General features: G+C 38.8%; 1 protein-coding gene across 1 annotated transcript in view; it reads right to left on the reverse strand.

Annotated features, from left to right (window-relative positions):
- Window positions 1–1,442: 1,442 nt before the first annotated feature.
- Window positions 1,443–13,092, reverse strand: part of LOC122093807 (chromatin assembly factor 1 subunit FAS1) — an 18,759-nt gene continuing 7,109 nt past the window's right edge. Inside the window, exons 5-12 of the mRNA XM_042664296.1 lie at window positions 11,576–11,940; window positions 11,177–11,482; window positions 7,302–7,383; window positions 7,047–7,187; window positions 2,913–3,314; window positions 2,691–2,828; window positions 2,061–2,106; window positions 1,443–1,811 (exon numbers count right to left, since the gene is read on the reverse strand). Of these exons, the coding sequence (XP_042520230.1) occupies window positions 1,636–1,811; window positions 2,061–2,106; window positions 2,691–2,828; window positions 2,913–3,314; window positions 7,047–7,187; window positions 7,302–7,383; window positions 11,177–11,482; window positions 11,576–11,940 (1,656 nt within the window). The 3' untranslated portion in view covers window positions 1,443–1,635. The remainder of the gene's footprint in view (window positions 1,812–2,060; window positions 2,107–2,690; window positions 2,829–2,912; window positions 3,315–7,046; window positions 7,188–7,301; window positions 7,384–11,176; window positions 11,483–11,575; window positions 11,941–13,092) is intronic.

Here is a 13,092-nt window from a genome sequence, read left to right on the forward strand (position 1 = left end):
TACAAGGTTCGGCAAGGTTGCCTACATCCCCGGTGAGATGAGATCCTGTTTCACTATCAATGGAGAATAGGGTTGCAGCACTCGTCCTCACACCTCTTAGTATTGCTTGCATTACAGAGAAAGAAACCCTCACTACAAATATATAGCGAAAAAACCCTAATCCGAAAAGTACACAATTGCCCTCAAATAAAAAATTCGAGCGGGGGGCTGCGCCCCCCTACACCCCCTGCTATGCAGGGGGGCCTCCTGCCCCCCTTGCAACCCCCACGGCCCGCTAACCAGCTAGCGGGACCGCCGTCTTGGCTGTCTAGGTGCTGCACCAGTACTCCCTGGATTAAACTGCGACAGAATACAAGACATCATACACCAACAATATCTTCAACGTATTGATTGATCAATTGCTGCTTTGATCTTGGTGTTCTTCTTTGATGTTCTTCGCCTCTCGATTCATTTAGTATGCTATCAAGAAGGTTAGCAGTTGCACTCTTTATTTGTTATCACCAAAACATGTGTGGAGAAGGGATTTTCCCAACATCTAAAAATATTTTCCTAATAAATATTATATTAATTAAGAAAAAAAGAGCCTATCTAGGAGCATGGTTCCTGCGCTTATATATAGGCCCCCAACAAAATGACTAGTCAAGCCTATAAAGATAAAAATTTCACCTCTGTTAATGCTTCCACCAACGCACTTATTAGCCCCCATGCTGGCGCAAGAGCCACGCTCCCAGACAAAAAACTCTGATCCCTACCCTACTAGCATAGGAAAAGTAGACACATGGTAAGAAAAGACAATGCTGCCCCCGCCCACCATGTGCCCTCCCATTGGCCCGCACCTTGGCATTTGGCTGTGCAAATAGGGTAGTGTTCTTTCTCCCTTTTTAATATTTTCAAAACTTGTAAACAATTTTGATATTCTCCATATAGAAAGCGAATCCCTTGTTGAGTGTTTCCTTCATCACCAAACACCATGAATCCAACATCGTGAAATATAGTCAAGGAGACATCAATTGTGTTTATACTAGAACTCATACTATCTAAGTAAATCGATGATAACATCTTATGTCTAGAGACCAATCATAAGCTACCAATGAAAATATTGTTCCTTAAACAACTGCCAAGAGTCAATTCAAAATTTCCATGTGATCCAATTCAATGTACACTCATGCTTATTTCTTAGATTACATTCATGAGAGCACACAAATGAACAAAATGCCCAATTCCACCCTTAGCCATGAACAATTATGAGCCTTATGAGCAACCAAAGCCCGTTGAAGACAACTGCTAACACAGCTGGTCGGTCCTTTGCCAATAATGTGCAGACTCCCAGGAAGTCATGGAGTCAACTCTCTTATGGCACCACCTCAAACCCCAAACACCATCCAAAAAAAAAATCTCAAGTAATGGGGTAATCATCTCACTGGCTAGAAAACAAATACATGTTAAACAAGCCAACTAAAATATTCTACTCAGTTTCAGTCATTTATCTGAACCAAAATTCTCAAGTGTATAATCCACGGCCATTACACAAGATAGTAACAACAAATACAACAAACTGTACATAACTCCACACCTCAACATATGAACTCACAAGGACATGCATTCATTTGATGTTGAACCATACATATGGTGGGATCATGATATGGTCGAGCCCTGTAATAGGTTTTCTGTGCTCTGTTGTATACTATGAAGAGTGTCCGGTTTACAGCATGATTGAGGGGTTTCACGGGCATTGGTGGTTTCACCATCAGGAGGCAAACATCTTTTCGAGAAAAATCTAGCAATCCCTTGTGGCCTTCCACTACTCTTCTCTGCGCAGCCAAAGAACACAAATATATATAATGCAATTCATTGGATTCAACAACCACGCAACAGCTCACCAGCGAAATACAATGCAATTTTTCTTGTACTGTTGGTACACACTGGTTCTACACGAGCAGTTTAACCAGTGGGGTACACAGTATGGTGAGTAATTTTAATGCTAATCCAACCTGGATGGTGAACAATCAATAAAAAAGCCCAGGTCATTGAGAAACAACTTACTGACACCAAAGGCATACCTGGTGAAATTGATGGGCCAAGCTTGTCCAAAATCTCTTTCTTCACCTGCATTTCAAGATTATCTATCAGCAAATCCCCCTCTGCATGACAATGAACCATGTCACCATCTTTTTTTTTTATAGGTAGGGACTAGGGAGGGAAGTAGGTAATAGTCAGGAGGCTCAAACTTGAGACCTCCTGATGAGCATGGGTTTTTTGCACACCACAGCTCACCCACTGCGCTAGACAGTTGTTACTATATCACCATCTAATAATTACATTCTACCAGAGAATGATCGAATTGGATAAGCCATATCAGCCGAGTTGACTAAGGATTGGTCAGGACCAATCTCATTGAAAACTCAGTTTGGAACAGGTCTAAGGTGCCTGAGTTTAGACCAGTTGGGCAGAAACCTGACTGAGTTGACTCAGAATTCTACCAACATATGCAGTGGCTGATCTGATCTCCAAGTCTGATCCCTATTTCCTTGTATTGTACCAAACTTGATTCTCATTCTAAAAGTACAATTCAATAATCTACAGCATATGGTACCACCACACCAGCACCAGTACCAGAATTCCACTTTTTAGCATGCAGTTTTCACTGAGAAACTGAAAGAATGAAACACTGAACCCATAGTTTTACTTACCTGCCAGCGATTATCGAGAAACTCTGATATCTCATGCACTTTGCTTTTTAATTGAGACTTTGGGACAGCTGGGAACGTCTGCTGCAAGGAATCTACCACCTTTCTGATCCGACATGGTGACGACTGAATAGCAGAAACCTGGAATCCCAGTCAAATGGTGTTACTTTCAGTTCCCAAGTGCTGTGATCTCAATTCACAAAACGAAGTTCATCGATAACTTACAAATTTCGGCAAGGCCGTGTCTGGTATAACTGTCACATCTCTTCTTGGTGCAGTGCCATCCTTGCCCTGTGTCTGGGAAATACAATCAACTACATCCAGTTTGTTCTTTGATATTTCCATTGGTGAAGCCTCCGGGAAAGCCTGCATTCTCAGGGCTTGCAAACACATAACCTCAAGTTTAGGACCATCAATATCTTCAGTAACCAACAAAGTTGACTTCTCATGCATTAAATTTGATATAATTAATGGCTGGTTCTTCCGGAGAGCACTCTCAGTCAAATTGTGGAGATACTTATGCAATCGAAGAAATGTTCGAACTTCCTCACTCTCAGAGTCTTGCTTATAACTGGGTGAACTTCTGGCTTCTTCAATATCGGATTCCATTCTGTCAACTTGCACTCCCTAAATGTGAAAGCCAAATAACTTATTATCATGACACAAAAACCACAACTACAAAAATTTATTAAAAGAAATTAGTGAATCTTAGTGAACTCTGATCATACCACTAATAATTCGCAGTGTGGAAAAATAGTCACTGATTCAATATTAGATGGATCGTTCTTTATTTCATTACTTCTCATTTTGTTACATTTTTTTCTTTCTTGGAAGATTGAATTGAAGATTCATGATTCTCGTGGAAATCCCCTTACTGTTTTACAATTCAATTCAGTTTTGACAACATTGACCTTCATATCTCTCTCATTGTCATGTGATTTCATTTTCTATTTATTACAATGCTTTCTAGATCAAAGGAGAGCAGAGAACATGTAAGGATCAAAGACTTAAAGGCGAATGAAACTACTAAAAGTTCTTCTAAGTTTGTGGTGACATGCAAATCTTAGTGATTTGTGATTATAATATTATGTTGTCACTTGTCACAGTACGGACACATAATCAATTAATTCAACATTACATGGCTTTACGATAAAGATTATGCAATGGAATAGATGGATAGTTGTTTTATATCATTATTCTTATTTCTTTCTACAATTTTTTGGAAAAATCAGAAAGAATACTACGATTCACGATTCAATTCTTAAAGCCCCTTATTATTCTACAATTCAAAAAAAAAAAAAAAAAAAAATTGACAACTACACTTTGTGGCACACTGGATTCAGTTTCAAAGGGAAAAGGGCAGCAGTACATAGTTCAAATGATACAATGCATGCAACGTATCATCCTTCAAAGAATTTATTTGGGGACAATTTCTCCTCTTCAGATTGTAGCCTGACCCAATGTTTGGTTTCAAAGCTCCCACCGTCAAAGTCGCAAGGGCCCTTTCCTTTTTGTACCACAGCACCCACGATCCCCCACCTTTACTGGTTTCTCTGGTTCGACTCCAAGTAAGAGACGATAGTCATGGTACAACCCCACCCCCACCCCCACCCCCGATCCTCCCTTTTGCCCTTTCTTTTAATAACTTTCTTATTTATTCCCAGAACTGCCCCTACCTTTCTCCTTTATTCCCCCGATCCTCCCTTTTGCCCTTTCTTTTAATAACTTTCTTATTTATTCCCAGAACTGCCCCTACCTTTCTCCTTTATTCCATTTTATTTCCTTTTTTACATCTGTTTTCAAGTTTACCCCTTCCTTCATCCATTATATAACCTTGTGTTTCTAATCAAATTTCTGAAATTACATTACTGCCACTCACTTGGAAATCTCAGCTAATTACCATTCTGCCATCCTCCTTTACACTCTCATATAATTACTTTTTGCCATTCACCATTGTTTTAAGTGTTCTTTTGCCATAGTGGGTCCCTAGTGATTCTGCATAGCAAACCTAGCCGATGGATCTCGACCTTTTATTGGGTATCCATCAACAAATGATTGATACAAGAGAAGCTCGATGAGATACAACGATATTGCACACACATCAAAGGCCAAGCACACTCTACCTTGAACTACGTGATCTCAACCACTGAGCAACAAGTAGACGAGCCAGAAGATGAGTCACCAATGGTGGAAGATGAGATGACACCATCGGAAGTTGAAAATCAACTTGTAAAAAATTTTAAATCGGTTGATCTCTTCAGTGAACTGATCGCTTTTATTTTCCAAGTCACAGCTTCACCAATGAACTTCGCATCGTGGATTTCATAGCATTCGATCGTGGTTTCCATGGTGACTTCATATAGGCAAGGATGGATACTGATTGGTGTCGATTCTCCCATTCTACAAAACTTGTGGACGAGTTTTTCTCAACACGGGGGGAATTGATATAGATTCACACTCATGGACCAATCCGAACCCATCTGGGTATCCAAACAGAGTTGAACTGGACCCAATTTGGGTATTTGACCAGTAGGATCTTTTAGGATTTTATCTCTATTTTCATGTAGTCTTTTATTTGGTAGCTTAAGTAGGAGATAGTTATTAGGAATTAGTTACCAATTAATTTGAGTTTCCAAATTAGAGTACGTTTCCTTTTAATGTTGGTTTTCTTTTACTATTTAAATGCATGTAATTGTTCAATTAGAAGACAAATTGAAGAATCGAAGAATGAGTTGAATTTAGTGTTTGAGTGCCTACGGGCAGTGTGTGATTCCCCCCCTGTGTGACTCTTCTCTCCCTCTCCTGCAACTCTGAGTTCATTTGAGGGATTCTTTTTTACCCCTAGCAACCCTCCATCACCAAGTTTATAAAAGACGAAAGGCAGCAAGACTTCCACCTAAGTGGTTACAGAGGCTAGCATTAAATTCAGATACACCATCAGGCTGCAACACCTTCTTTTTATTTCCTAGACATACTCTTCTCATTCTTTGTTCTGGAACACCCAACATCTATTATGTGTCCCATTTTGCAGGAAACAGAGGTGGCCTTTTGCTTTTTATTGATACTTTTTCATTGTGTATATGATGCAGTTGCACGATAGTGTTTTTTTTCTTTTTTTCTGTTTTTTTTTTCTTTTTTCTTTTTTCTTTTTTTCTTTTTTTGGGCAAAGTAGATAGTAGAAGATCTTATTAAGTATACATATGTTAGTTGCTATTTTTATGTTTCTGGACCATTATAAGTTGTAATCACCCTTCGATGAGATAAGTTTGAGAAAGGAATAAAAGCTTATCGTGTACTATTTCCGTGAGACTCATAGCAAACCAGCTGAGGTCATCTTTCTTCCCTCTTATACTTCCAGTTAATCCTTTCACATCAGGTCAGATCTCCTTAATCCTTCTTTTGTTCCTTCTCTATACCTCAGTATCTTCTTTCTTGGGGATGACACTCAGTAGGGTTTCTACACCCCAAAAGGGTGAAGTGTGAACATCCAAATGAGCGAGTTGTTGAACTGTGATTGATCGGAATCCGGGGCCTCGATAATATTACTATTAATATTATTATTTGAACTGTGACTTGCTTTGTGGAAGTATTTTCATTCCATGTATGCAAAGGTCCATTGTGGGTGATAATAGTACATGGGGGTAAAGTGTAATGAAACTTTCTACCTTTGGGGATTTTCCGATTACGTCTTTTGTAGTGTTGTCCTTTTTGTGCAACTAAGGACAACTTAAAGGCCACTCTTTAAGATCACACAACATGGCTTGTCTAAGTAGAATCTTCAAATTAGGCTTTTCTATAAAAGAGAACCCTTCGACCAAAAACCTAAGTTAAACAATACAAACTTTGGATTAAATTGAAGAGAGAAAATTCCTCAAGAACAAAGGGGTTTTGGCATTGGAGGTGGTTCTCGAGACAGAGATCGAGTGTTCATGCTACATTTCTTTGGAGAAGCGTGCCGCTAGTGTGTTCTAGGTACCATTAATCCCTATTCATCATCATATTCTATGTGTGTGTTCATTGAGATCCAAGGTTGTAAAAATTGTTAATGATATTGTATCGATGCACTTCCGCCTCCACTCACACCCCCCATCACTGGATTAGATAACTAGAAGAAATCTTCTTCTATTCAATATTAAATACCTATTCGTTTGGTTTTCGCAATAAGAATCCTTCCTATATTAGTTGCATCTCATTATTCCTTTTAAATAGATATAGTTTTAGGGTCACCTTTTGAATACCCTAAAACTAAAAATTAGAAAGACACAAAAAGCAGAAGCTGATGTTTGGATGCAAAATTTAGAGCACATTAGATAATTAAATGCAAAGGAAAATACTTAAGCTGTTTACTGCTATAAGTACCTCATTTTCCGAGAGATATCCATCAGGTACAAAGAATCCATCTTCACTTCCATCTTCATCATCAGCTCTTAGATTCCCTTCGTCTACACTTTCCTCTTCGTCATCCTTGTCACAATCAGAAAGGCTTTCACCAGGTTCCTCCTGCACAAGGAGAGCATCGCACGTGCTCAATATCTTGGATGCTGGGAGTTTAGCTAATGAGAGTCATAAATAACTCATTAATCACACAAAAAAAAAAAAAAAAATCAATAATACCTCTTCCCACTCTTCCTCACTGTCGATATCATAGTCCAGATCTGGGTCCTTCTTCAAAGGGTGACGAGGCCCAACAACATGACTAAAAAGCACAATAAAATAAATCAGTATCAGATTCGAGAGAGAGGTATCCATGCTACAGTAGGATAGACACCAAAGATGGTGCACTTGCATGGAACTGGTACTCACAAGTCAATGGCTCAAACCTATCAGATCTTCTAAAACCAAAACTGAAGTCGTATCCTCTACGATTCTAACTGTCTAGCCTATCATACTGCTTTCTCGATGCAAGATCTCCCAAATGAGCCCCACCAAATGGTGATCTCCACCCCTTTGGATGTACTGTTTCTATCCTCAACACAAAACAAGCTGATACTCGATATTCCTCAACAACCAATACTCTCCTGCTCTAAATAGAAATCAGAAAATAAAAGAGATGAGGCAGTTATAACTGCTCAATGAGGCCGAGGATGACCATATTTGGGTCCATGGATAGATTTTATGGGCATTGGGTTACTTGTTTATGGGGATAATTTGTAATGGATCTAAATTATAAACCTATAAAGTGCAGGTGAAATACACAAGATTAGTGCATAAGAGGAGTTTGAGTCAATTTATGATAATAATTGTCTAAGAGTTCTGTTTTGAGTCAACTTAGTTAAGTCATTTGTGAGTGATTAGGAGTCATTTTATGAGTCTAATTAGGAATTCCAAAGGGCTCTATGCACACACACACACACACACACACACACACACACACATAGGGCTCCATACATATATATATGTAAGATTTTCTTATTGACACCCCTCAAGGTGTTAAAAGTTTTTGTAACCATACTTTTTTTCCCTCTTGGTTTGAAACAAATTCTTTCCAACAAGGGTTTACATGTGTACTTGCATGACAACTTTTGATAATGAAATAATGATGTCACTTTCAATTTATTTTTGAAAACCCTTCTATACCCCCTACCTTATAAACCTTTTAGGAATAAGACGGAGCAATTAAGAGAAGGTGACAAGTTCTAAATACACCTATAGAAGTGCCGTTTAGCCAAACTCCCATATATATATATATATATAATAAACATATATATCCCATAAATTAGACATGATTTGAGTACAGATTTTTTAGTTTTCTCCATAGTTTTGGTGTTGTTGAGCTGTTCATAAGAGACTAGGTTCTCCAGATCTGACAGACTGATTTCTTCTACTTCTAGTTCTGATCACTGCGATCAAATTGCTTTCGCTTCTTCCTCTTCTTCATATTCTTCTAGAATATCTTCTACCGTTTCTTCTCATCTCGCTTTGAAAATATCGATTTCACAATTCCAATTATTTCCTACTGAATGTTGTTTCTAAGATCAAATATGGGATTCAGAATCATACTCAACTCAAATTGAACCGCTTCTTAGATCTGATCATCAAAATCTGAATTGTTCAGTCAATTCGTGCATCTAGCTTAAACATTAAACAAGTGGGGAATCATCTATAATTCCAGATCTAATTTTGAAGATTTTATATCAGTTAATAGATCAGATTACCATCTACAATCAACCAGATTTTTGGTCTAATCTGATCGTTGGTCTGGAATAAATTTCTCTAATTTTCCACCTATTCTACCAATAACCTGATTATATCAACTTCTACAATATCCTAGGTATAGCTCCTGTTTCTAGATCCTTTCTAGGACCTTGAACTGCATCATTTGGCATCAGAGACAAAGCTAGTTTCATCCATTCATTATGGATCCATAGTTAATCAAGCATATGCTTAGCTGGTATAAAAAATGACACGAGTTTTGATAGGAGAATGCAAAACAAAATCAAAAGTGGCAGAGGAAATGTGACGACTTTTCTACCCGATGGTAATGGTATAATCCTTGGCCAATTACAAAGAAGCGATAAGAAGATCCAAAGATTGAAGAAATGGTGGATCCACAGTAGGAGACTCAACCATTGAATGACAAAGAATATCTGACGGAGATTGACGAAATTCAAGAAAAGATTCTAGTTGAGACTCGATTTGACTCATAGTTGCCATGGCGCCTAGGTCCCAAGGGGTTGGCGGGGCCCTAGACGCAAGGCAACACAAACAAGGCAACTAAGGCATATAAGGCGCCTGCCTAGGAGACCAAGGCGTCCAAAGCAACCAAGGGTCCTGGACACCAAGGGGACGCCTTGATAACTATGACTTGAAATTGCTCCTATGGTAGAAGTTCAAGTAATCTTTGAAGGCAGTCTACAATTGAAGATTTCCTCCTGTCAAGAACTCTGTTGAAGAAAGAAAATTGGGATCATCCCTACAGATTTCAAGAATGCATAGATTTTGTCCATCTCAACAATTCTTTTGTTTGAAATTGTAAGCGACTGATGGTGAATGCCTATCAAGTGGTGATGATTCTCCCCCACTATTGGTGATGATTCTCCCCCACTAGAAAACTTGAGAATGAATTTTCTCCAAAACTGGGGGAATTAATGCAAATATGACTTGATGTCCCCCCCCCCTTTTTACTTTTGGGCCTTTAGCCCCTTGTTGTAGGGCTTGCCCCCTTTTGTTGTCCCCTCCCCTAGGTTTGCCCCCCTCTTTCATTTGTTTTTTTTTTTTTTTCCCTCTTGGTAATGAATTCATTTATTCATCCAAAAAAAAAAATGCAAATAAGACTTCCCAATTGGACCTAGGAAGACCTACTTTGTGCCATGGATAGGTTCCATGGGCCTTGGGTACTTTACTGGTTATGGGGTTAATTTTGTAACAGACCTAAAATATAAGGCAATAAAGTGAAGGTGAAGTCGGTAAACGAGATTAGTGTTTTAGTTAAAGGGGTTTGGGTGATTAGGATACTTAACCACTAAGGTTCAGTTCCTATATACATGTATACATTCCTCCCATCAATTAGATATAATTTGAGTATAGAATTTGGAGTTATAAGTTTTTGTGCTGTTGAGCTGTGCATATGGGACTAGGTTTTCCAGTCCTAGCTTACTCTCTCTCCTCTAGTTCTGATCATATCCTGTGATCAGGTGCTTTCTTTCCTTAATCCTCCTCATATTCTTCAAGAATCTCTCTACAAGGTTCAAGATCTCGGCGAGATTTCGTTTTTTTAAAAAGGCGAGACGATACTATAAGCGAGCTGAGAAATGTGCGAGATCTTGCCACTTAACTCTGTTTCGGTCCAGTTTTGGTTCAAACTTGGTCCAACCAAGGCATATAAAGCAAGGTTTCGACCCAAATGAAGAGATATCTCACTGGTTTCGACTCTTGGAGCTATATTTTGGGAGAAAAACACCATAAAGCTGTGGATTTGGTGTTTCTTCTTAGAGATCTTCCTTGTTACAGTCATTGAAGCAAAGATCTTCAACCTTAGTGGTGACATTTCTTCTCAAAACCCTTTTAAGGTAAAAATTTCTTCCCAAACCCATATGCCCATTGAGATCAACAACCGAGATGAATGCCAAAAAAATACAAGATCTCGCCATTTTCCTTTTTTTGGGTCACGAGACCGAGATCCTAAACCTTGTCTCTCTCACTTTCCATTGTTTCCTGATGAATATCACAATCTAAGATCCAGAATCATACTCGACTCAAATCTGAACGGCTTCTTACATCGGATGACCAAAAACTGAATTTTATTTTTTCTTATTCTTGCTTCTAGCTTAAGATATTGAGTAGGAATTCCAGATCTGGTTTTCAAAATTTTATATCAGTTGATAGATCAGATTACCCTCTACACTTGACCTGACTTTGTTCTTACATGATCTTTGGTTTTTAATTATTTTCTTTTATTTTCCATCCATTTTGTCCATAACCTAATTTCATCGACTTCTACAGTAATCCTGCTTCTAGATCTCTTATAGAACTTTGAAGAGGGAGTTTACCTTTTCTTAGGCCAAATGCCATAAAATGCTGGCCTATAGCTCTTGTCAAACTGCAAAAGTTTCTTAGCACTATTATGTTTCCGGATGTCGGTTAGAGGATCATCTGCACTATCATGACCAGATCTATCATCGGAGACTGTTTCTTCCCATCCATTTACAAGCTTGTCTAGGTCATCACCACACTCAACTCCCTTGTTAGAAGTTAGCTTAAGTTCTTTGATCAATACACTCTTAGGCTTACACCGGATGCCCCAATGCTGAGATCTGTTGGAGCGGCAAGAATAACACCAAGAACTCCGGTGTGACCTGCAATGCATAACTAGAGTTCAGGAAAACAAAGAGGGTATGAATCGGAGTCTTTAAGAAGAAGCAAGCAAAGGGAAAAAGTTCAAAACTTACTTGAAAAGTTCAACAGTACTTATCCCATCTTTCAAAGATAGGGCATTATCCATAGACAATGCAACAGAATTAAGCATTTCATCCTTTTTCCAGGAATAATCATAAGCAGTTTCTTTTGTTGAAGATTTTCCATCCTGGCTAGGTGAATTATTCTTTTTATTTTTAAGAAAACGTTCCATCATTGAAGCCTGCTTTTGCATGGCAAGTTGCTTTTTTAATTCAGCTTCTTCCTTTTCTCGGCGTCGTTGATCTTTCTCAGCTTCCTCCAGCTGCCTCTTCAACTGTTTCTTCATTTCAGCTTCTTCTCTCTCACGGCGCCTTTCTTCTTTCTCCGCCTCATCCTGCAACCGTTTTGATTCCTTTTCCTGCAAGAAAGAAAGAGAAAACCATTAGCGTAAGGCTGTCAGCTGTTAAGTGTACAAACTTGACTCACATCTGAAAGAATAAATTGGTATGTGGGAAATGGATCACCTAGATATTCTGGATATGAGGGAAATCCCTGCCTTATCCATACATTGAACCTATGTTTTAAATGCCAAGGAGGATTGCAACTAACAAGGCAACGTGTAATCCTTGAAGCATGGAGCATAATCATCATAAACATGCCTTTTTCATTTTTCAATAACTAAATAAACACACTAAATACATGTCATTCCTACATAGATAGGTATGAAAATTCAAGATTTAAGAAGGAATCACATAATGATAATAAATATCAAACAAATACACAACTAAAGCATACCAACTCTGAACACTTCATATGCAAGGGCTACTGCTATGTAAGCCTCAAAGTAAGAGCCTTAGACACCTTCTAAAACAACACAAGGCACTATTAAGGGGTAGGCAAAATTTTGGTGCATCTGACCAAGGATAGCTCCACGACAAAGATTAAGGTAATCATATGCTACTAAATGTCCATTCAACAGAATTTTTTAGCACCCATAGTTGTCAAGGCATTGCCTAGGCGTCAAGGCAGTTTTCTAGGTCCTAGACGACAAGCCACCAAACTATCTATGCACCCAGGTCCCAAAAACCAAGTAGAAAAGGGGGTGGAGGGAAGAAAGCAAAGGATGGAAAAAAGACAATCGTAGTAGCAGAAGCTGTAGAACGGATCTGTCGTCAGAAATGCAGTGGCCATTGCCACTCCAACTACCGCTGCCACCTCTGCCAAGGAAGAAGAATTATTAAATTATAAGTTTAAAGAAGAGGCTAAAAGGCTGCATACTTGCAGTACATGAGCAAAATTAGTTTGATAGTGTGTTCCTTAACTGACAACCACTGATCTAACCCCATCCAATGTCAACCTTTGAACTCCTTACCTAAATCCGGCTGCAACTGTTATCTCTTCCCTCCTCAGCTCTCCATCCCTCACCCAACCCTCTCTCTTCCATCGTGAACACGGCAGCCCCCTTCCCCGCCCTCTCTCCCTGTCCCCGCCTCATCAATTGAGTTTTTTCCCTAGTGTCATCACTTTTGAGTGAATGTACTTTAATTTTTTTTTTTTTTTTTTTTTTTTT

Source organism: Macadamia integrifolia, chromosome 11 (genome assembly GCF_013358625.1).
Source record: "Macadamia integrifolia cultivar HAES 741 chromosome 11, SCU_Mint_v3, whole genome shotgun sequence".
Classification (NCBI taxonomy): domain Eukaryota; kingdom Viridiplantae; phylum Streptophyta; class Magnoliopsida; order Proteales; family Proteaceae; genus Macadamia; species Macadamia integrifolia.